The sequence below is a fragment of the Agelaius tricolor genome, unplaced genomic scaffold (genome assembly GCF_023055355.1).
Source record: "Agelaius tricolor isolate 1412-34295 unplaced genomic scaffold, bAgeTri1.0.p SCAF_5, whole genome shotgun sequence".
Taxonomy (NCBI): Eukaryota; Metazoa; Chordata; class Aves; order Passeriformes; family Icteridae; genus Agelaius; species Agelaius tricolor.
This window is the reverse complement of record NW_027269265.1, coordinates 2,234,655-2,258,975: the sequence shown is the minus strand read 5'-3', so window position 1 is coordinate 2,258,975 and position 24,321 is coordinate 2,234,655. Positions and strand designations below refer to the sequence as shown.

General features: G+C 52.1%; 1 protein-coding gene across 3 annotated transcripts in view; it reads right to left on the bottom strand.

Annotated features, from left to right (window-relative positions):
- Positions 1-22,072, bottom strand: part of ATL1 (atlastin GTPase 1) — a 32,172-nt gene extending 10,100 nt beyond the window's left edge. The window contains exons 1-8 of one of the 3 annotated variants that reach the window (XM_071426082.1): positions 21,852-22,072; positions 9,730-9,977; positions 8,732-8,866; positions 7,635-7,739; positions 7,382-7,432; positions 5,712-5,768; positions 2,701-2,793; positions 1,040-1,178 (exon numbers count right to left, since the gene is read on the bottom strand). In XM_071426082.1, the coding sequence (XP_071282183.1) occupies positions 1,040-1,178; positions 2,701-2,793; positions 5,712-5,768; positions 7,382-7,432; positions 7,635-7,739; positions 8,732-8,866; positions 9,730-9,977; positions 21,852-21,885 (862 nt within the window). In that variant the 5' untranslated portion in view covers positions 21,886-22,072. The remainder of the gene's footprint in view (positions 1-1,039; positions 1,179-2,700; positions 2,794-5,711; positions 5,769-7,381; positions 7,433-7,634; positions 7,740-8,731; positions 8,867-9,729; positions 9,978-21,851) is intronic. The other 2 variants (XM_071426083.1, XM_071426081.1) reach the window with 2 other exon arrangements.
- Between the last annotated feature and the right edge of the window lie 2,249 nt (positions 22,073-24,321).

Below are 24,321 nucleotides of genomic sequence, written 5' to 3'. Positions count from 1 at the left end.
CAAAGCTCTCAGGGATGCACAGGGTGGGATTTCTGGTGGTTCCATTAAATTCAACTGTATAGGACCGAAGGCAGAAAAAAAACAATGCAACAGCCAGGAATTTGGAAGGTATGGAAAGCAGGGAAAATCCCCCACATTTCTTCCATCAGAGCACAAAAAGCTGAGTAGAGCTCTGAGGCAACAAGAATATTGTGTCAAGAAGCTGCTGACAGCTCCTGTCTGCACACAGCAATTGTTCCTCACTCCTCAGCACCTGAGATTAAGGGGGAGTTCCAGGCCTCAGCTCATTTTCCACCAGCACATCTCCCTCCTGCTCTGCACAGAGCTTGCCAGCAGAGCAAGTCTGAGCCAGACAAAACCAGGGGAAAACTCACATCTTTGCCTGCTATTTTAAGTAGTTAATGGTCCACTTTATTGCTAAGATTGCAGCAGCCTGGAACCAGCCACGCTGGTGAGGAGTTCACAACAAACACCTAAAAATATCCCCAGCACGTGGCTCCTTTTGGGGTGGAGAATCTCACCACAGCTCTTTTCTCCTTCTCTCTTTTTTTTTGAACCTGCTGAACCAAGCCTGCCCTGTAGGGAAACCACTGATCAGATAAATCAGGCAGATTAAATATTCCCTGGAAAGCTTTTCAAAGGGAAATAACTGCTCTGAGAGCTTGCAGCCTTCCACCCACCAGAAGCAGCAGCCCTGCAGCAAGCAGGCTCTGCCTGTGCAGGTGAGGCACAGGAATTTACTGCAGCTTCAACACCACATCCACAAACATCCACTCTCATCCCTGCCCTTCCCAGTTTTCCTATCACTGGGTTTTGCCAGTACTCTCAGCTCTTTCAGCCTCCCACACCTTTTCTCCCTCCACATTTTGTCTGCTGCACTGGGGAGAAGCAGAAGGGGGTGTGAACAGCACTTGAGAGGAGGATCCAACTGCTCTTCCAGAAGTTTTTTCATGGAAAATAAGTTTGGGGGTTCCAGGAACAAGCAGTCTGCCAGGGTTTCTGAGGAATCAGGGTAGAAACCAGAGCTTTGCCTTTGTACCTTTCAGTTTGCCATCGAAATTGGGGTTGGTGGCGACTTTGAGGCCGGGGTGGGGTAAGAGGAAGCAGGAGATTTTGGTGAAGCAGGAGTGGATGTGCTTCCTGACATTCTGCAGCTCCTCGTGCTGATTGCCTGACACCTGTGGAGACAGGGAAGCACAGAATATCCTGAGCTGGATGTGCCCACAAGGAGCAGAGTCCAGAACTCCTGGCCCTGCCCAGACCCCCAACAATCCCAGCCTGGGCATCCCTGGCAGCTCCTGCAGCTCTGGCAGCCTCAGGAATGTCACCATTCCCTGGGGAGCCTGGGCAGTGCCAGCACCCTCTGGGGGAAGAGCCTTCCCTGAGATCCAACCCAAGCCTGCCCTGGCACAGCTCCAGCTGTTCCCTCAGGTTCTGTCACCAGAGAGAAGAGCTCTGTGCTGCCCATCTGCTTCCCACAGTCTGAGTTTCCTTCTGATAGGAATATTGGGATAAAGCTGGCAGCAGCACAGCATACTCCACACTGGAGGGGAAAGGAGAAGATTCCATAGGCATGAGGACAAAGAGAAGGAGCTGGAGTATCTCTGACCACATGCCCTGGAGCATGTTATTATCATCTGGGAAATGCACATGTCCATGGATGACTGGAATACAAAAACATTTGGGATTTCCCACTAGGGCCCTGCTTGTCTCACACATAATTAGGTCTCTCCACCACCAGATCACCCTGCATTTCCTGACTGATCCCAAGCAGCCCTTGCCCATCATTTTGATTGTCCAACTCCCTAATTTAACTGAAGCATCATTCCCAGTCTCTTGGGAATCTGCTGACTCCCATGGCTTTGGACTCTCCCAGAGAGTCCCAGGGAGCTGGGCTTGGGCAGAAACCTGAACATGGCAAGGAAATTCACCCTCCCCAAATGGCTCCTATAGGAAATTCACCCTCCCCAAATGGCTCCTGTGGGAAATTCACCCTCCCCAAATGGCTCCTGTGGGAAATTCACCCTCCCAAATGGCTCCTATAGGAAATTCACCCACCCCAAATGGCTCCTGTGGGAAATTCACCCTCCCCAAATGGCTCCTCTGGGAAATTCACCCTCCCCAAATGGCTCCTGTGGGAAATTCCCCCTCCCCAAATGGCTCCTATAGGAAATTCACCCTCCCCAAATGCCTCCTATAGGAAATTCACCCACCCCAAATGGCTCCTATAGGAAATTCACCCTCCCCAAATGCCTCCTGTGGGAAATTCACCCTCCCCAAATGCCTCCTGTAGGAAATTTACCCTCCCCAAATGCCTCCTGTAGGAAATTCAGCCTCCCAAATGGCTCCTATAGGAAATTCACCCTTCCCCAAATGCCTCCTGTGGAATTCACCCTCCCCAAATGGCTCCTCTGGGAAATTCACCCACCCCAAATGGCTCCTGTGGGAAATTCACCCTCCCCAAATGCCTCCTCTGGGAAATTCACCCTCCCCAAATGGCTCCTCTGGGATTTTAAGGCACTGGGTGTGACCATAACCAGCACTGCAGTTCACACCTGACCTCCAGTGCTGAGGCCACCCAGCTGAGCAGGAAAACCATGGAATCACAGAGTGGATCAGGGTGGAAAGGACCTTAAAGATCATCCCTGCCATGGGCAGGGACACTTCCACTACCCAGAACCAAGAGCAGGCAAAACATACCTTCAGCCTCTTCTCCAAAAACCTGGCACCACCATCAGATCCATAGGAGAACTCATAAGGGAAGCTCCAGTCACGAACAAGGAATATAAGGGACTGGAAAACACCAACAGTGGGGTCAGGACCTGCTGCTCTGAGCCCACAGCACCCTCTGCACCCTCATTTCACACACCAAAACCTGGCCCTGAGTCTCTTCCCAGCTCCAGCAGCATCTCCCACCTTTCCTGGTGGAAATGAGAGGTCCCAGGGTGCAGGGACTGAGACCACCCCACTGTCCCAGCCCCCCAAAGTGCTGCACCAGCTCTGAGTCCCTGGCTGGGAGAACAACATCAATAATCACTCCAAGTGCCCAAGGAAAGGGATTGCTGCTAACCAGGACAAAAGGCAGCAAGCTCCCTAATTCCAGCCACATTTAGTTCCATCCTATGGGAATTCTACAGGCTCATTTTTTCAGCCTTTTTCACTGGGCAGCCTTCCAGACAGACTTTTAATGAGAAGCAGATGCAGAGGAATGAGGGTGAATAAGAAATCATTGGCTTTTGTAATCTTTATTGAGGCATTCAAAGTTCCTGGGCAATAAATAAATAAATACCAGAGCAGTCAACTTTGAATCTTTAAAAAAAAAAAAAAAAAAAAGGTTTTCAGAAAAAAATCAGGTCTCATCTGTACAAGATCCCATGTAGGAAATAAAGGGTTTGGAGGGGGAAGTCCTGAATGCCAAAGCCCAGGAGGGCCTGGCAGAGGTGCCAGAGTTTCTCTCTGGAACAGGGATAAGCAGGTCAGCAAGTGGAACCCATTTCACTGGAATTACCCTAAAGTTTATCTATGTTTACAACAAAAATCTAATGAAGGGAGGGGAAATATTCCTGCTATTTCTCTTTCATAAAACATCAGAAAAAGTTAAAAAAAAAGAGGAGAGAACAGTGAGTTGGCCTTTTTTGAATTGCAGGAGAAGCCACAGTGAGTGCACCCAGGGAGCTGGTTCAGGACATGCTGTTCTCAAACACCAGGAGATGCCTCAGAGACATGCCCAGGCTTAGGACTTTTCCACAAACACATTATGCACGCCTTGAATTGGGATTATTATTTTTTTTCTGAAGTAAAATTGTTCCAGACAGGCTGTGCTTACCACTACCACTGCCTTTGTGAAGGCCCCACATTCAGGGCCTGCCTCTGGTGAGGGCTCCTCAGTGTGAGGAGAGGAGGGAGACAAAGGGAAATGGGAATTTTCCACTGCCAAGTCTCATTTCCCTTCCTTCCAGCAGGATCTGTGCCACTGCTGTTTATTCACCATCACACCTGGAGAATCCCAGCATGGTTTGGGTTGGAAGGGACCTTAAAGCTGCCATGGCAGGGACACTTCCACCATCCCAGGTTGTCCTTAACACTCCCAAGGATCCAGGGGCAGCCCCAGCTTCTCTGGGAAAACTCTGCCAGGGCCTCCCCACCCTCACTTTTCCTGCTTTCTAATCCACACTGTCACATTTCAAACATGTTCTGTGGGAAGCAGCCCATGCTGGATGCAGACAGATCATTTCTCACCTGGCTACAGCACCACTGACCCCTCTGCCACATCTGCCACATCTGTCACACCCACAAGGGTTCCCAGTTTGATAATTGCCCCTGATCATTAATGAAGATGACATTGAACCAGGGAGAGCCTGGGGGATCCCAAGGAAACACTTCTGAAGGATGATGATTCCCCACAATTAGCTGCAATTAGTTCAGCGTGCTCTGGCATCTATCAGTTAATGAGTTTTTAATCCATTAACTATGGATTAAACCAGACAATGCTGACTTCATTGGCTTTCAATCAGCATCCTGGAGAGATAAGGCTGACAGAAGGCAATGGATCATGGTGAGAGTTACCTTTATCAACCCAGCTCTTTCAAAAACTGATAATGGGATTGTTTGACAAGAGTCACCATCCACAAACTGTGACTTGACAGCAATTACAGTGTTTTGAGAGTCAGAGCCTATTACCCAGCCCTAATGATTTAAGCATGTTTAAGTCTCCCCTCACAGCCTCCTTTCACTGATGGAGTAGGAAGTATCTCAGTTCCACTGGAATATTTGGCTACATTATCCCCACAGTCTTTAAATAAGGAGCAGGAATATTTATTTAATGTCTGGCTTTTTGCTGTACCATGTTACAACATTCTTCAAGCTCTTGCCTGTCATATATTTTTACCATATATATTTTTAGTTTTACCGTTTATCAATCACCAGTCCACAGCAGAATCCAATACACCTTAAAAATCTCAATTTGTCCATTTGTTGTACTTTTTAACTTTTTAATTTTATTTCCACTTCCTGACCACAGACACTTTATAAACCCCTTAGTCCTTCCAGGACAGCAATTCTCTTTTTATGTGGGAAAGCAAATGTAAAAAAGCTGTAACTCAGCCCCAATTGCTCTTTAGATTTTTACAGCATGCTTTGTTCTCTGCTGGTTTTTACTTTAGGAAGTTCACAAAGCCTCACCCAACCTAATCAAAACACTCCTGTGTCTCTCAAAACAGGAACCAACCTCACCTACTGGGAATGCCCAATGCTCTCCTTTTATTTTTACCACCAGCTTTTCACAGGTAGGGGAGCAGAAGGATGAACAGATGTCCCTAATTTGAAGTTAAAACCCCACTCACACCGAGTTTTCCCACAGCTCTGCTAATCCTTATCCTTTCATTTGGCCAGGAGCAGGGATTCCCAGGGCAGGTGAGTTCAAACCTCTCAGAACAAAGGCTGGGCAGAGTTCCTGACTGCAGAGAGGGACAAACCTGCTGCAGCACCAGCTGCTTTCCAAGCCTGGCAGGACAGGGCCCAGCTCTTGGGAAGGCGGGGGTTGAGGGAGGAAAGAGAGAGGGAGTTTGGATGTATTTGGAAGCACAAAGCCCTTCCTTGGAGCAGCAGAGCGATCCCCAGGCAGCGCCAGCTCCTCCCACGCTGCGAGCTGCAGTGACACCTCGTGGTGAAGCCAGGGGGACACACGAGCAGCCCAGGATCCTCGGACTCACCTGGAAAGGCTTCTGGAACGTCTCCTCCATGGCCAGCCGGCCGTACTCGGTGAAAAGCTGGAAGGAGAAGGAAAGGACAGGACAGGACAATGAGTTTGTCACTGTGGGACACAGGGGCACCAGCACTGAGCTCTGTGACAGGGACAGGACCCAGGGAGGGGCTGGAGCTGAGCCAGGCCAGCTGCCTCTTCTCCAGAAATCCTGCACCACCATCAGATCCATAGGAGAGCTCCTAAGGGAAGCTCCAGTCACGAACAAGGAATATAAGGGACTGGAAAACACCAACAGTGGGGTCAGGACCTGCTGCTCTGAGCCCACAGCACCCTCTGCAGCCTCACTTCACACCACACCAAAACCTGGCCCTGAGTCTCTTGCCAGGGAAAGGTTCCACTATTCCAGAGGGTGCTGGCACTGCCCAGGCTGCCCAGGGAATGGGCACAGCCCCGAGGCTGCCAGAGCTGCAGGGCAGCGCTGCCAGGGATGCCCAGGGTGGGACTGTTGGGGGTCTGGGCAGGGCCAGGAGCTGATCAATGATCCCTGGGGGTCCCTGGAGGGAACTCCCCATTCTCTGGAGCAGTAAGGGATATTTAGGAGTGAGCACCACTAGACACAAAGAGGCTCTGGGCTCCCAGCTGACATCCCAGAGGCACAGGGAGCTGCTGTGGAACCTCATGTGAGAGATCCCAGCCTGCAGCTTTTGGCTGCCAAATCTGTGGAAAATGGCTCAGATCAGCTGCTTGCTGCTGGTTTCATACCAGCCAGAAAGTTCTGGTGCTCCAGGGGCTGCTGGAGCCCTGCTCCCTCCAAACACTCCGGGAAGGAACGGAAATGAATTCAGAAATAAGTGCTTTCCCTGCAAACCCCTGCTGTGCAAAGACTCGAAAATCAGCCTTGCAGCAAGATTTGAAGACTCTCCAGTCTCTCTGCACTCTAATTTCTAACTGAAGGCACAATGATGTGTTTCACAGATGCCTAAAAAAAGGGTAAACTTGTTAAACAGTCACGGCTTAAAATCCAAACTGAAAGATCAGAGCTACACTGAATAAATTCAGTGTTAAAGAAGTGTTATTGTTAATAATATTTATGGACTGAGATAATTCAGAAGTATTCTAAATGCTGATTTTTTCAGCTGGACTTTTGCTTTCCTTAAGCTCCTGGAAAAACCTATTTAATTAATCAACCAATCAATCAATCAACTGAGCAGAAGAGAAAGCAGGAGGTAATTCCAGGAAATAGGCAGGTGTGTCACAAAAATCCCATTAGCTGCTTGTCTCCAACAGTCAGGGCTGGAATCACCCTGAGAGGGTCACCTGTGCTGAGCCAGCACCAGATGGCAACACCCAGGCTGATAATTCACAATCACAGAATAAAATCCCAGGATGGTTTGGGAGGGACCTGAAATCCCACCCAGCTCCAACCCCTGCCAGGGGCAGGGGCACCTTCCACTATCCAAGATTGCTTCAGCTCTCATCCAAGCTGGCTTTGGACACTTCCAGGGATGAGGCAGCCACAGCTTCTCTGGGAAACCTGTGCCAGAGCCTCAGAGGCAGAAATTCCTTCCTTTATTCCACCTAACCCTGCCCTCTAGGAGTAGAAGCCATTCCCCATGGTCCTGTCACTCCAGGCCCTTGTAAACAGCCACAGTTAGGTTACCCCAAAGCTTCTCTTACCTGCAAGTGCTGCAGATCATCCTCCTGCACATTCTGGGACAAGTTATAAACCTGCATTGAAATAAAAAACCAACTTCAGATCACTCAGACCCCCGTCCTTGGGGCTAACACGTGGTTGGTGTGGCTAAAGCTGTGACATCCCCGTGGGGACACGGGCAAGGTCCCAGTGGTGCTGGCACAAGTGGCAGGAAGGAAGCCCTGATAGGCTCTGTAGTTCCTGGGGCTGAGCTCCTCCAGCCCAGAGGTTTCTTACCTGGATGGAGCTGATCATGGTGCTGAGGGCAAACACGGTGGCAGAGTCCCTGAGGGTGGACTGGCTGTCAAAGGTGCCCTGGGTGTCCATCAGCAGCACCGCAACCTGCGGGGCACAAAGCTCCTGTCAGCTCCCGCACGTGCCACGGGGGCAATGGCAGCTGGGGGGCTGTGCTGGGGCCTCACTGCTGGGGGACAAAGGAAAAGCTCAGCCCCAGCCACTCCTGACAGCAGGGAGACTCCAGCAGGCAGCAAAATCAATGCTCTGCAAGGCACTGGGGGAACTGCTCTGCTCCTCTGACACCTGCCAGTGCACAGGAGGCTCTGCTGAGTCTGCACCAGAACCCAAACACAAACTGCACCTTCTGAACCCAAACACAAACTGCACCTTCTGAACCCAAACACAAACTGCACCTTCTGAACCCAAACACACTCAGCCACTGGTAGGAACAACACCCTGAATGCCTCAGTGGCACTTGGGTGCCATGCTCCGTGTTGAAGTGTACATAAATACAAATATTCCTGGCAGGATGCTCCAAATCCACTGTGACAACTCTGAATGAAGAAACTCCACCTTGCAACTCCTGGCCTAGGAAATGAAGGAGTTTGCAAGGACATGAGATTCAAGATTTTTGGGAATAATACAGAAATAAACTCTGGGATGCCCAGAATTGAGGGACACTTCGAGAACCTATCAGGGACACTTGGACATCACAGCACCTCACTGTTAAACCCATCTTTAACATGTGTTTTTTACAGAGGTGGATACAACTTCCCACTGGTTCTACAGACTGTCAATTACACAGAAGTTTTTGCATCACTTCCAGAAATGCCTCCCATAAAACACCACATTCTACCCCTCAGCTCTGTGAAATACCCATATTAAAAATTATTATCAAAATTACATTCTTTCAAAAAATATTTTTACATCACTTCCTTCACTTACCAAAATAGAGACACGGTATTGAAAACCTTCCCTAAGAAAGGTTTGGACACCCACCTAAGACAAGGCAGGAGAGCCTCAAAAGCTGGAAAAGGAGGAAAAGGAGCTGGCAGCAGCAGACACACACACACACACACACACACACACATACAGACCTTGGTGCCATCGGGCTTGTCCACCAGGAACACCTCACTCCAGATCTGAATCCCGGTCGTCTCCCGCTCCGAGCCGCCCCTCCAGGAGAAACCGGTCAGGGGCTCGTTGTAATCCCCAACCCAGTCCACTGCCTCCTGCAGGGAGGAACAGAAGCAGTTGCTGCAGGTGGCAAAAACCCCTTAAGAACCCCATAAGGGAGGTTTTTCTTCCCTTTTACTCTCAAGGCACCTCAAATCCTGGGGTCAGTTTTGGGGTCCTCACAACAAAGACATGGAGGGGCCTGGAGAGAGTCCAGGGAAGGGAATGGAGCTGGGAAGGGGCTGGAGCCCCAGGAGGGGCTGAGGGAGCTGGGCAGGGGCTGCAGAATCCCTGAGGGAGCTGGGAAGGGGCTGGAGCCCCAGGAGGGGCTGAGGGAGCTGGGAAAGAGGCTCAGCCTGGAGAAAAGGAGGCTCAGGGGGGACCTTCACAACTCCCTGATGGGAGAGGGTAGCCAGGTGGGAATTGGGCTCTGCTCTCAGGGATAAAGCAGCAGCAAAAGAGGAAACAATCTGAAGTTACACCAGGCAAGTTACTGGGTTGGATATTATGAGAATTTTTTTCACTGGAAGGGTGGTCACACATTGGAACAGGCTGCCCTGGGCAGTGGTGGAGTCTCCATCCATGGAAGTGTTTAAAAGACACAGATAAGACACCTTATAAGAGATAAGAGGATATGGTTCAGTGCTGAGCAGGGTGATGCTGGGTTAACAGCTGGATCCAATGATCTTACAGGGATTTTCCAGCCTAAATGATTTTGTCATTCAGGGCAGCAGATGTGAACATTCCTGCTCCAAAGTCAAGTCCAAAAGAAACTTCTGCCTGGGGAAGGATCTGCTCTGCTTTATTTGTGAAGCCCACACTCACGAGAGCCTTGAGCCTTCCGAAGGCCCCAAATGCTCCACATGGGAGCAATGAGGACCAGCAGGCCTGGGCAGGGCCCCCTGAGCTGCAGCCTTACCTTATTGTACATGTAGCGCAGCATGAAGTCCATCAGGAAGGATTTTCCTTTCCTGAAAGCTCCAGCCACGGACACAGCCACCACCTCCTTATCTCTGACAGCCTCGGAGAGCAGGATGCGGTTCAGGGCGGCCTCGTCCAGCTCGAAGGAGTGGTCATCCTTGACAATGAGGACCTGCACCGGCCCTGCCTTCCTCACTGACTCCTCCTCCTCAGAGCTCCACTCGTAAGTCTTGTCTGCAAAACTGCCTGTGAGGACAGGGAACATGAGAGGGGTTTGGTGCCTTCCTCTGCACTGTGAGGGGTCACTGATCCTGGGTTTGTGGGGTTCCCAGATGAAGGCAGGAATGATACACCTGATTCCGTGTTCTCATGTTCTAATTTATTATTTTAAGATATTACATTATATTAAAGAACACTGTACTAAACTATACTAAAGAATACAGCAAGGATACTTAAACAATGCTAAAAAGATAATAATGAAAACTCCTGACTCTTTCCAGAGCCCCAACACAGCCAAAGAGTGAAACCAACTCCCAGCAGAATCCAATGGAACAATCACCTGTGGGTAAACAATCTCCAAACACATTCCACATGAGCACAACACAGGAGAAGCAACAAGATAAGAATTGTTTTCCTTTTCTCTGAGGCTTCTCAGCTTCCCAGGAGAAGAATCCTGGGCAAGGGGATTTTTCCAGAAAATGTGACGGTGACAGTCAGTGACAGCGGGGCTGGACAGGGTGCTAAGAGATCCAAAAACTCAAATATCCATCCTAAAATGGCATCATCCAGAGCAGATCTGCTGCACCTGGCCTCAGACATCCCAGTGGAGACCCCATGGTTCTCTGGGGTCATCTGACCCTGTGCCCCACACAGGCAGAGCATTCCCTGCTGGAACCTCCCTTGGCAGAACACATCCCTTAGATTTTATCCTGCATGGAAAAGAGATCCCTGCAACTTCCTACATAAGCAGGGCCTGCTATACCACCTTCCTTGGCCCTCTCTCAGCTGGAGAAGTGAAGTCCAAGCTTTCTCATCATCCCTTCTACCACATTATCTAGGGTTCTGCTCTCCTCTGGACACTTCCCACCAGGTCTTTCCTGAAGGCTGACTCAAAACCAGAAGCAGCTCTCCAGCTGAGGTGTCCAAGGGTCTCACAGCTCTACCAAAGGATGCTGCTGCCTTTGTGTATCCTGTGCCACTGCTCTTCCTGTAGCAACACATTCCTGCTCCATCTGCAGCCTGATTGCTCCAAGTGCAATCTGCTGTTCCTGCCATCAGCCTCACCATCAGCATCCCCCAGGACACCCCCAGCAGGAATCAGGCCATGCAGACACAAGCCCATCCTGCTAAAAGCCACTTTGCTGCTCCCAAGTGGGAAGCACACACAGAGCACAAGCACTGCCCCTTTCCCCCTTGGAAATGGCCAAGGTCCCTGTGGAGCTGCTGCCTGGGCTGTGCAAGGCTCACACAGGAGGCTCTCACAGGGGCCAGATGCATTTTAAGACCTGCAGCCCTGGGATTTGCAAAGAGGAGGCTGGCTCCAGGAATTTTCCTTTGCTGGTCTTTCCAAACTTTGCAGCACAGGGAAGAGATGCTGAAGGTGATTATTGTGCCAGTCAGCTCACCCACAGCCACACGAAACCTCCCTGCCAGCAGGAAAAGGACACTGAGGTGGAAAGTTCCCCCCACATTCCAACAAAAACTTCCCAGTTTGCTGCCTCAGGCTGTAACTTTCCCAAGTTTTGCCTCAGGTTTTGCCTGGACCTTGGGGACCCAGCTTTGAGCTGTTTCAAAGCACAAGGACTGTGTGTGCACACACGAAAAGAGAAGTTATAAATAGCAAGAGGAATAGGATTTGCCCATTCTGGGCCTCTCTATAAAGAAGCCTCCAGCAGTAACTCCATATTTTAAATAACAGCAGCACTTTTGTGATTTCCTAAGATCCTGCAAGGAAGTACCAGGATCATTAGGCCTGGTTGCCAGGGGATTGCTGGTGGCTCTTGGACATATACTATGAGCTTTCTTTGCTCACAGCTGAAAGACAAAGATCTTTTCTTTCCATTGCTTGGAGGTTTTTTAACTAAACAAAAGTCCCAAATGGTGTGAAAAGCAGATTCTCCACCAGACTGCAGCACTAAAATCCCTTCCAGCACCGTGTCACTGCACAGGGGCCTCCAGGAAAAAAAAAATAAAATCCTCATTTCAAATTTCTGAGATCAGGAACACCCCAAACACATTTCCCACCAGGTAAGGACAGCCAGATGCCAAAGGCTCTTTTTAAGCACTGCCAAGCTGCAAGGGCCATGTAAAGGATAAGGAAATGCCTCCTCTCTTGTGGTGTTTCCCAAAGCCCTGCTCAGCTAAGCCAAGTCCTATTTTTATTTTCTTCTTCCAGCTGCACAGAAAGGACAGCAGAGAGATCCTTGCATAGGATGTGACTCATGGTGGGGGCAGGAAAAAATTTGTAAATCAAATTAAACTTAAATATTTCTGACTCTAACTCAGCCATCAGGGTGCAACAGCTGTGTCACCTTCCCAGACAGACAAATCCCACCTCGGGCACACAGACAGAGGGAAGTGGGAGCAGAACTTTGGCTGGAGCCCCTCTGCTCTGGAGCCAGGCTGGGGGAGCTGGGAATGTCCACCTGGAGAAGAAAAGCATCCAGGGAGAGCTCAGGGCCTCTTCTAAGGCCTGAAGGGGCTCCAGGAGAGCTGGAGAGGGACTGGGGACAAGGCATGGAGGGACAGGAGCCAGGGAATGGCTTCAAACTAAAAAAAGGGAGAGATTTAATTTGATTTTAGGAAGAAATTGTTCCCTGGGAGGGTGGGAGGCCCTGGCACAGGGTGCCCAGAGCAGCTGTGGCTGCCCCTGGATCCCTGGAAGTGTCCAAGGCCAGGCTGGACAGGGCTTGGAGCAGCCTGGGACAGTGGAAGGTGTCCCTGCCATGGCAGGGGTGGCACTGGGTGAACTTTGAGGTCCCCTCCAACCCAAACCATTCTGGGATTCCATGATTTATGTGTTTACTCATCCTGCACTAGCAGTGGGTACCAAGATGGGCACAAATCCTCGGATGCCCCTGGCCCAGAGACCTGAATGGACCTCCCAGTCCTGGGGGCTGAGGAGAGTCCCCTGCCCTGCCCTGCCCTGCCACAGGGACACCTGGGGCCAGATCCCCTCTGCTGGGGCCTGGGTGGGATCTTGCACAGCTTCTCCTCACTCTGCTCTTTCCAGCAGCTGAACCAACAACCAGGTCCTGCAGCCCAGGAGCTGCAGCCTGGGCTCCAATTCTCCCACTGAAATCACAATCCCAGAGGAGAAGGGATTGTTTTGTCCCTTCAAATCATCATCATCATCTGAAGGACAGTAATTTCTTTAAGTAATTCTTCTTTAATTTCTTCAAGCAGCCATGAACAGATTTTGGGAGAATGTCTCCAGACACTGAAGGGGCCATGGTCTCCTAGGGGACCTCCTTGGTTCCATCACCTGAACACCAGGAGAACCAGGCTGTTTGCACAACACAAGGCATTATGAGCAGGATATGTTGATTCCCAGTTCCTTGGAGACAGCAGGAAAGTGAGATTATATCAAGCAGGTCTCTGAACTCATTTCATCCCTATCTCTGCTTCTTTCACGTAGGCCATCTGCAGACAAAACTATCTTTTTTCATATTTATATTCCTATTTCCATGTGATGAAACTTCCAGGTTGTGTTTATTAGATCATCTGCCCCACTGCAGAGCCAGGGATTATTTTATAAAATGGCTGCACACTACTGGAAGTCAATTATTTTAACTGGTCTTTCTGGCCATAAATGAGGTTTTTTTTGCCTTGAAGGAAGCTGTACCTGGCAGTGGCAAAAACTCATCCAGCCAAAAAGGAAAGGAAGGAGAGCTCAGCTTTCCTGAACACACTCTTGTTTTCACTCCTTTTCTGAGTTGACTCCTCCTTTCTCTCGGCCCTGCAATTACGTCAATTCTCCAGCTGCTCATTCAGAAATTCACAGGATCCGGCTCCTTCTCCCCATCTCATAACAGCTCATTCCCGTGGCTCTGGAGCGGGGTGGAACTCACAGCTCTTTTCCATATGGCCATTGCAAGTGGCAAGGGGAAGGAGAGCAGCATTTGCTGTCAGCCAGCATAAAAAAGGCAAAGAATTCTTGAACTGGTCTAAGATTTGCTTTGGACTAAATTAATTAAATTGAAACAGCATATTTCACATTGTGCCTGTGTGCAGACTCACAGACATGTCTAATGTAATTTACTTAATTTATTCTTCTCTAGGAGTTAATTACAAGCCACTAACGATGCAGTGTTTGGTGAGTGCTTGCTGAAGCCTGTTCTCCTTAGGCATGGAAGAACAGGTCACAGAAATGCTGACTGCTTCCCAGAGTGCCACAAAGGAATCGGCCTTGTCCTCGTGTGAGCCTGCACAAGAAACACATTTCATTGCAGAGCATGAAACACAGCCATGTCCCCCCATCTGTGCAAACCCTGCCCTCAGCAGAGCCTGAGGATTTGCCAGCCCTGCTCTCAGGCTCTCCTGGACCCCAGGATTCTCAGCTAGCCTGTGGAAAGCAGGAGCTGCAGCCTGGGCCCCAACTCTCCTGCTGAAATCACAATCCCAGAACAGTTTGGGTTGGAAGGGACCTTAAAAATCACCTTGTTCCACCCCCTGCCATGGCAGGGACCTTCCACTGTCCCAAGCTGCTCCAAGCCCTGTCCAGCCTGGCCTTGGAACTTCCAGGGATCCAGGGGCAGCCACAGCTGTGCCAGGGCCTGCCCACCCTCACAGAGAAGAATTTTTTCCTCCTATCTAATCTAATCTCTCCTTTTTTTAGTTTAAATCCATTTCCCCTTGTCCTATCACTATCTGCCCATGTACAAAGTCACTCTCCATTTTTATAAGCCACTTCCAAGTCCTGGAAGGCCACAGTGAGGTGTCCCTGGAGCTTTCTCTTCTCCAGGCAAAACAACCCCAGCTCAGATGTCACACACACAGAAACACCAATGTCAGGCAGTGCTGCCATTCTCAGGGCATTCAAACCAAATTACTGCACGGAAAACAAACTAACAGGGAGAGAAAAACGAGGTTTGATGGGAAGCTTGAACTTGCTTGTTCCTTGGAACAGAGTATCCTGTATGCACAGTGTCAGGCTGCTTATCAGCAGCTCTCAGGGGATCTGTCTGACCAGCAGCGATATCTGTGTGGCTCCTTTCTGGAGTTTCCATCCCAAACATATCACACTGCCACCAACAGCACCAGAGCCAAGCCCCGAACAGAGCCTGCAGTCAGCCTCCATCGCTCCGGATGCTCTCCAGAGAGCTGCAGTTTGCAGGAAGCTGATCTGCCCTCCACAACAGCTCTGGGGAGCACAGAACCCTCCCCGAGAGCCTCCCCTGCGCCGGGCACGCTCGGCCCGGCTGCTGCTGGCACACGAGCTCTGCGCTCCGGGGCTGCGCTGAGCTCCGTGCGCCACAATGGTCCCAGGAGGCCGGGAGGGGCAGGGAGCTCCGAGCATGCACAGGAACTCCCTCCTCCCTCCACGGCTGGCACCTGATCCAGCCAACCAGGGGAAAACGGGGAATGAAGGGTGGGAGCGATGGGTGTGCACTGGAGAGGCAGAGCAGGGTGGTGCCCGGCAAACCCTGCCCTGCTTCTGCACAAAGGATACACCCCCGGAGCTGAGAGCGCGCAAATCCCCGCGGCAGGGGCTGCCAGGAGGTGTCCGGACAGAGGTAACCCGGGAGCCAGAGCCCTGCAGAGGGTGGGGCAGGGAACCCGGCCGGGCAGAGCCCTGTGTGACAGCCACCCCTGCACCACAGCCCCGAAGGTTTCAGGCCAGCAGGTCAGAAATCCTCCCAAGCTGGGTTTAACCACACGCACACATTCACCGCGCCTTGCTGGGGCACAGAATCCCAAAATAGTTTGGGTTGGAAGGGATCTTAATGCCCAGCCAGCTTCAAGCCTTACACAAATAACACCTTCCACTAATCCCAGGCTGCTCCAAGCCCTGTCCAACCTGGTCTGGAACATTTCCAGTGATCCAGGGACAGCCACAGCTTCTCTGGGCCTCACCATCCTCACAGGGAAGAACTTTTTCTAAATATCCCATGGAACCTGGCCCTCTGGCAGTGGGAAGCCAGTCCCCCTTATCCTGGTTCTATGTAGTCTTGTAAATAAATAAATCTCTCTCCATGCTTCTCCTGCACTCAGGACACAACTGGTCTCACACACAGCCTTCCCTTTACTCTGCTCACACCTCTGCTGGGATTTCTGACATGTCCACAGAACCAGAGGAGCCCAGATCCAAGCAGGGGAAGCACCAAATGCTGCCCACGCACTGACCAGACCCACGGGGACCTGGGAAGTGCCACATGCTCCTCTGTCAGGCTCTCTTGCTATGCTATCCCTTCCACCTGGGGCTGCTGAGCTGGGAAATGCAGCAAGGAAGGGGAAGGCAGGGCCAGAACTTCTAGTGCCCAACTAGGAAATCATCTGCACCTCCTCAGACTGGCTGGAATCACAGCTGCCATCAATCCGTGGAAATGATGGATCAATGACAGTCCCTGGAGCTGCAGGGCATCAGAAACAGGTGAAGAAAACTGTTATGGAAAAAGGAGCCCTGTCATTCAGCAGCCAAGAGTGGCAGATTAATAGCAATGGATGTTGAGGGACGTGGTGGAGTCACCACCTCTGGAGGTGCTTAAGGAAGGCTGGGTGTGGCACTCAGTGTCTGCTTAACGAGGCGGTGTTTGGGACCTGATGATCTCAAAGGTCTTTTCCAACCTCACTAACTCTGTGATTCTGTGAAAGGCCACACTTGGCAGTCTCCCTTTGGGATCCCAAGCAGCCAGGGCAAGCTCCCAGAGCTGAGCTGCCCAGCTGTGTTCCAGCTCTGCCAATCCAGTGTGCACTCCCACGTTCTCCTGGCAGGGACCCTGCTCTGCAGCCTGGGATGGCTGGAGCAGGGAGCTGAGCAGGGTGGCTGCTGCTGCTGCTGCCAGGCTTCATCCTCACTCACCCTTTGCTTTTTTTGGAGCAGTGGAGATGTGGAGTGCACCTTCCTCCTGCCAGGCCCGAGTCACCCAGCTGGCAGCAGCACAGCGTCAGCTCTGCCTGGCCAGCTCAGCCCCTTCTCCCTCTGGCACAGGGAGCAAGGGATGAATGACTCTGCTGATAGCAGGAGTGGTTTGGGACCTTCCCATTGCTGACAGGAGCAAGAGTTTGGATGATAACTGCTCCCCAAACCTGCCTGTTACAACATCTCAAATGCCAAAGTACGATGTGAAATTTTTAATTACAACACCTACTACATGAAGCTCCAGTGCTCAGCTGGCTCTGAAGCAAGAGCAGCTCCTACTGCTGTCAAATTCCCAGGCTGAGCTTTGGAGACACAGGCAGGCAACTACCTGGGGAACAAAACAAATCAGAGGGGGTTTTGTAGAATTTTTTCAGCAAGTTTGAGGTCAGGTCAGACAGTTATGTGGCTGTGCCCATGACAGCTCAGGTAGCAGGAATGGCTGAGTCAGAGGCAAGGTGGACACCTCCCACAGGCAAAACACTGTTGGAAGAGCACCAGCAAAAAGCCATGATCTGTTTGTCAGGTGCAAACCCTGGGCCTGCTCCCTTTCCACATTTAAACCTATTCCCATATTTCCCATAAATAATTCCCATACTTAAGCCCACATTCTGCAGGGCAACACAGAATCCCAGAATGGTTCTGTTGGAGGAGAACCTAAAGAACATCTCATTCCACCTCCTGTCAAGGGCAGGGACACTCCACTGTCCCAGGCTGCTCCAAGCTCCACCCAACCTGCCTTGGACACTGCCAGGGATCCATCTCAGAACTCCCTCTTCCCTCCCAGCACACGTTTGCTGCATGGTCCTTCATCTGCCATTTGTCAGCAACAGCCTCCCTTCAGCTCCACCACCAGTACTGGATTTAGTTTTTTTCTGACATTAAATTATTTTTACCCTTTTGTTGCTAAAATTGTCTGAAAATAAAGTTTGGTAAACACGCCATGAAATTTTAGGATAGAACATGAAAGGTAATTACACTCTGCATAAAATGCTTATGTATATGAAGTGCTTTAAATGTGCTTTATGGGCTTGGCAGAGCTCAGCCCCTTCTCCAAAGTCTGCACCCCATTTGGGAGATCTGTGTTCAGTTATTTTCCTGCTGTTAACACTTCACTTTTCCTGATCTGATGGCAAAAGGGAGCATTTCTGGCAGGAGCAGAGGAGCTGGGGGCTCTCTAGAGTGGAGTGGCTTTCAGAAGTGACCTGTGGGACACCTTGTGCCTCACATGACACAAGAGCATGACAACACCTGCCCCAGCCTCCTTCCCCCGCTGGACAAGGTTCCAGTCAGTGATCCAGGGGAGCTGATAGAAAACCTGCTGCCTCTGAACATCACCCAGGCCCTAAAGCACATTTTAGTGTGCTGTTTGTCACCCATGGAGCAGGGAAAATGCAGCAAGACACAACCAATGCTGCTTCCCACTCCCATGAATCAGGGAGGCAGCCAAGGCCAGAGCAGCCAAGGACATGACACGAGGCAGGACAAGGGCACCATGTCACCACTCCCAGGCAGGCTCAGCCCAGGAGAAAGTCAGGCTGCTCTTGCTCCTGCTCATCTGGTGGGTCCCAGCTCTTCCAGTTCCCTGCACAACAACCACGGGAGAGCGACTTTGGATGAGGGCCTGGAGGGACAGGACACAGGGAATGGCTTCCCACTGCCAGAGGGCAGGCTTAGATTGGATATTAGGAAAAAATTCTTCCCTGTGAGGGTGGTGAGGCCCTGGCACAGGGTGCCCAGAGAAACTGTGGCTGCCCCTGGATCTCTGGAAGTGTTCCAGGCCAGGTTGGATGGGACTTGGAGCAACCTGATCTACTGGAAAGTGTCCCTGCCCATTCCATGATTCTATAATCACATTCAGCTTGAAATGTTGACTTCTTTCAAGTCCCAGCACTTCATTTTCATTTCTCTTTCACAAGCCAGTCATTTGGTTGTGAATATTTCTGGCTTTTTGTGTAAAGGCCCCTCTGTCTGAAACATCTCAGCTTTCCCTTGTCAGGTTCCCAGCATTCAGAGTCACAAAGAAATGCCAGGAAGTGGAAACTGAAAATCCATCATAAAAGGGCAGAAATCAAACAACAAACACAAAGGATGTTAACACGGTTAAAATGAAAAACAACCTACCAAAATCATGGTTTTCTTCTCAGTTTAACCCATTGTGTACAGTCTAAAATGTGGCAGGGATGATCCCTGGCCTGTGCTGGAGAGGAGCCCCTTATCCTCAAAATAGTTCCTTGGCTTTTCCTGGCTCCCTTTAGGAGCTCTCCTAAATCCCCTATCCACCTTGAAAACCCTCACCAAGAAGTATCTGTAACTTCTATAATCCCTTTTATGGTTTTAAAACCGAATTCTTGCTAGGTGGACCGTTCCAATTTCAACACAAAATTGGCCATGATGGGGAAAATGAGATTTCACATGATTTGTTCCAGTCTGTGCTGCTTAAAGGAGTGACTGGGAGCAGGGATCTCACTGGATCAGAGGGACCAGGCTGAACATCTGCACCTGCCAAGCACAAAGAATTTCAGACAAAATTCAGTGTAATCTACTACAAACCTCCAGGAGCTGGCTGGATTTCACTGTGCCAAGCAGAACTTGGATTAACAATCCTCATTTTGGGCAAAGCAGGGTCCACTACTCACAACAAAGAATTATTTGGGATTTCTTTTTTTCATCTGCAGCTGCCTCAACCATTCAACTGGCAGCAGTTGTGAGGTCTGTGCACCGCTTGGCACATTCAGGAAGAGCCTCAAATGAGGCATAACCTGATGCTGACCTTTAGCCCAAGGCTAAATCCTACTCTGGATGCATCACACACCCCTACAGCGCTCCCGGGGATGTGACAGCGACCCAGCTATGACCAGGGGCAATCCCATATACTCATCCTAATTTGCTCTGTGAGCTTTAAAAAAGCAAATTATTTTTATGAAACAAAGGAGGGTTACACTAAGCAGCTGCCTGTTTCCAGGCCTGAGTAACTAGGGCAAAGTTTGATCCGTTTCAAAATAGCGTTAATATTTTTAATGACCCATAAGCCCACTTTTAGAACAAAGCAAGGACTTTCTCCTTTCTGCCTTAGTTTCAGGAAAAGCCCAAGCCTCCTCCTTTGCCAGCTGAAAAATGTAGCAGTGGAATAGTCACCCCATGGACTGATGTCACCACACAATGCTGCAGTCACTGGATGTAAACACAGCTTTCAAGGCAATGAGGTTTTGTTGTATAAATAGAATAAATAAATTTATAAAGGCTGCTTTTTCTTTTTCTTTCCTAGTAAAAAAAAAAAAAAATTGAAGCATTTCACTCAATTTCTTACTCACAATGTCAACCAGCCTGGCAAAAAGCCAGGGAATCCTCTAGGAATAGGTGGATGTCTGTGGGATACAGGGAATTATTCTGAGCTGTGGATGGGTGGCAGCAGAAGGCAGCTGATCCCACAGAGATCCACCTGGATCCATGGACGCTTCCAGATTCTTGCAGGGAAGCTCAGGAAGAGTTCACCCCTCGGTGACACATCACATTTCCCGGGAGCAGGCTGAGAAATGTGCCTAAATCCCTTGCTGGGTGCAGGCTGATGCTTTCTCCACTTCCATCCGGCATCATTTGCATTCCCTCCTCCTGCTCTCAGGGTGTGCAGGGAAGGCACAGGCGGGTGGACGTGTGTGCAATTCCCAGCACGCACGGAGTCAGGGCTGCCACGTCTGTCACACGCTCCGCGAGACAAAGCTGAGAATGGCACCACATTCCCTGGCAAGTTCTCCCTCCGGTTTACCCAAGGATCTGAGGACCTTCATTAAGTCACAGCTGAACACGGCACCGATCAAATGAGCTTGGCCCATTTTGTGCCCCCCTCCATCCCAAAAAGCCCATCACCGGATCAGCAGCTCTGTTATCCCAGCGCTTCCTCCAGCATGCCTCCGAGCTGTTAATCATTGCCATGGGAAATCCTACGCTCATCTACACAAATTAGAATGTAATTTGTGTATCTAAACATCACAGCTCAGCTCACCCGCTCTGCCTGAGGAGCCGGGATACCGCCGGCACCCGTGTGAGTGAGCTCACATGGAATTACGGCTCCGGAGGAAACGACAAATTACTCTCGTCAAATAACGGGAACTGGCTGGGTAAAATCGGATTTCCTACGGAACAGCGTGTCAGTGGGAGTGGGTGAAGCCATCCTTAACAGGCAGGCTGAAGGTGGAGGAGCCCCTCGCTGGCTGCTGCCCACCTGTGGGACCAGCCGGGGGTCCATGCAGGGGGAAGCAGCAGCTGCCGGAGGATCCAGGAGGATCCAGGCGCCTCTGGAGGGAACCGAAGCCTCGCAGGAAGGCAGCACAGAACTTCCTCCTGCCGTCCCCCCCTCCGCTCCCCGGCTCCCCGGGATCAGGGGGCTCTGAGGGATGGGTTCAAAATGGGCCCTGTCTGGAGGGTGACTCGACAACTAAATCCTACGGCTTCCAGAAATGGGGAAACCCCTCTGGACGGGTGACAAGCCGGGGTGGCCTTGTGGCTCTGCCTGTGGAAGGCGGGGTGAGCGGGATCGCTGCTCCCGGATGAGCTGGGGTGGTGGCTGAGGTGTCATCCCCCATCAGGGGCTGAGGGGACAGCAGGGCCGGGCTAAGGGGTGTCAGGGCAAGCCGGAGGAGCAGCCCAAAGGCTCCCCAGGGAGCTGCCGGGGCTGTCCGGCCCCAGGTGTGTCAGGGGGTCCCGCCGCAGCCAAGCCGAGGGCGGTGACCAGCCCAAGCCGGGAACACCTCGCCTCAGGAGGCCCCGGAACGAGGGGCGCCCCATCCCTCAGCCCCGCTCCCCGTCACGCTGCCCGGGCGGGACGGGCGGACCCCAGGCCCCTCAGGGATAGCGCCGGGGTGTCCCGGACACCCGCGCGTCCCCTCGGCACCGGGCAGCCCCCCCGCCCCGCCCGGGCCAGCCGAGCCCCCCGCCCGCGTCCTCCCGCCGCAGCCCCGCCCCGGCGCGGCCCGCGGCCGCCTCAGGCCCGGCATTGTCCGCGCTCCCCCCGCTCCCCCCCGGTTCTGCCGCCGCCGCCCTACCCCAGCTGCTCCTGTCCCGGCGGTTCCGGGCCATGGCGGCGGCTGCGGGAGGCTCCGTGCGCGCTCCGAGCCGCGCTGCGTCTGGCGGGGCTGCGGCGGCGGCGCGGGGCGGGCGGGGGAGCCGGCGGCGGCGGCAGCAGCAGCATCCCCGCCCGCCGCTCGGCGCGGCACCGCGGCACGGCCCGGCACGGCCCGGCCCGCCGGGGCACCCGCCCACGGCACCCGCGGGGCCGCCCCGGCACCGCCGCTCGGGGTGCGCGCAGCCAGGGGGGCCCCGCGGGCGGGGCGAGCCGCACCCCCGTGGGTGCTGAATCCCCTCCCGACGGGGGGGTGGTGGTGGGGGGCTCAGCACGGATAGCAGGATCCGACATCCAGGTTATTCCTGCCACAGCAGTGGGATCCTTGGGGCACCCACAGCTGGAGTATTCAAATCTGGGGGTACTGAATGCACTTGGAGGCACCCACACGCTGGAGACACCCACCCCAGGGCAGGGCACCCAGCTCATGTGGGGCACCTACCCACAAGGGGCCATGGCTGGGAGGGGAACCCTGCACAACCAGGACTGTGGTGAGTGCGTGGGGACACCTGGGCTGAGAAATCACCACAGAGATCCTGTGACCCTGAGTGGGGTCAGCCAGGCCCTGCTCCCCAGTTCCAGCTGTGCAGGCAGCAGGAGACACTGTGCTCATACAGATGGGGCACGAAGGAGGCAGGGTAAGGACTGGACTTGGACACCTCTGGGGAGGATTTAAGTGCAGCCCAGTTGATACTGTAGAATCCCAGAATGGTCTGGCTTGGAAGGGACCCTAAAGCTCATTTCATTTCACCCTCTGTCATGGGTGGGAGTCCTTTCCTTTTCCTTTCCTTTCCTTTTTCTTATCCCCAATGTCCAGCCTGGCCTTGGACACTTCCAGGGATCCAGGGGCAGCCACAGCTTCTCTGGGCACCCTGTGCCAGGGCCTGCCCACCCTCACAGTCAGGATTCCTTCCCAATATCCCATCTAACCCAGATGAAGCCATTCCCTGTGTCCTGTCCCTCCATGCCTTGTCCCCAGTCCCTCTCCAGCTCTCCTGGAGCCCTTCAGGCCCTGCCAGGGGCTCTGAGCTCTCCCTGGAGCCTTCTGTTCTCCAGCTCTCCCAGCCTGGCTCCAGAGCAGAGGGGTTCCAGCCCTGTGGCCTCCTCTGGACTTTCTCCAGCAGCTCCACATCCTTCTCGTGTTGGGGGCCCCAGAGCTGGAGGCAGCACTGCAGGTGGGGTCTGTCACAAAAGCAGGGTAGAGGGGAATAATCCCCTCCCTCAGCCTCCTGCCCACCCTGCTGGGCTGCAGCCCATGCTGTGTTTGGCTTTCTGGGCTCCATGGGGAGCTTGCCCACTCCCACCCACTCCATGTGGGCCTGCATGGGAGTGCACACACTCGTCCTCAGCTACTGTTTGCCCACACTCTTGATACCAACAAGCTGCTGGAATCAACTTGACTCTGAAGCCAGAGCCCAATGCTCTTTGGAAGGCACGTGGCACAGCACTCAAAGATCAGCTGATTAAACTCTGGAAATGTGGTGGTCACCAGAGGGACAAAATCCAGCAGGATGGGAAGGGAGCTGAGCCCCAGATTGTATCTGCAAGAGGAGATTTTGGGCGAGTGCTGATCATTTCTGCACTCTGGCCCACAGCAGTCATGGAAAGGCAGTGACCATCCAGCTTTGTTGGATTCACAGGAGCCAGCAGGATCTGCTCTTCACTCCTGACAGCAGGAAGAACACTCAAAACCGAACCAATCTTCAGTTCCAGGTGTCCGATGTGTACCAAAGCCATGTGTTGTTGGGCTCCCATTGATATGCTGATACTTCATTCCTGAGTGCCTCCTCCAACACTCTGTGACTGCCTCTTCCCTGTGTTTACAGCATCAGAAGCAAACATGTAATTTTGGCTCTCTCACGTGGCAGACAGCTGAATCCTGCCCACCCCTGCCGGGCACTGCGACCACGAGGAGCTCCCTGGGCTTTGCAGAAGCTGCATTAGGGTTTTTAGAAGTAATCCCTGAGGTTGCACGTGCCCTGTTGCTGCTTCAATGCAGCAGAGAAGAGACAGGTGTTGTGAGGAGAGATTTCTCACGCTGGACACTGTCAGAGGGGTTCAGATAGGTTGAAAGAGGAGATTAAAAGAAAAGCAGCTGGGAAATGGACAGGAGAGAGAAAAAAAATAGAGGATGGAAAAGGAAATGTGTTAATCTGAAAGTCTAATTAAACTGAGATGGGCTCAGGTCCTGTTTTCCTCATTCTGTTGAGAATTGCTGCTAAGGTCAAGCTTGTACTGCCCCATTTACTGGCATTTCTCCTTTTCTCTTGCCATTACAGCACATGGTATCCCAGTCAAAGAGAAGCAGAGAGGTTTGATCCTGTGCTGTGCTGTGGGGATTGTCTGCATGAACTCCCAAGGCCTTTTCCTGCATTATTTCCTATGATCCCAAG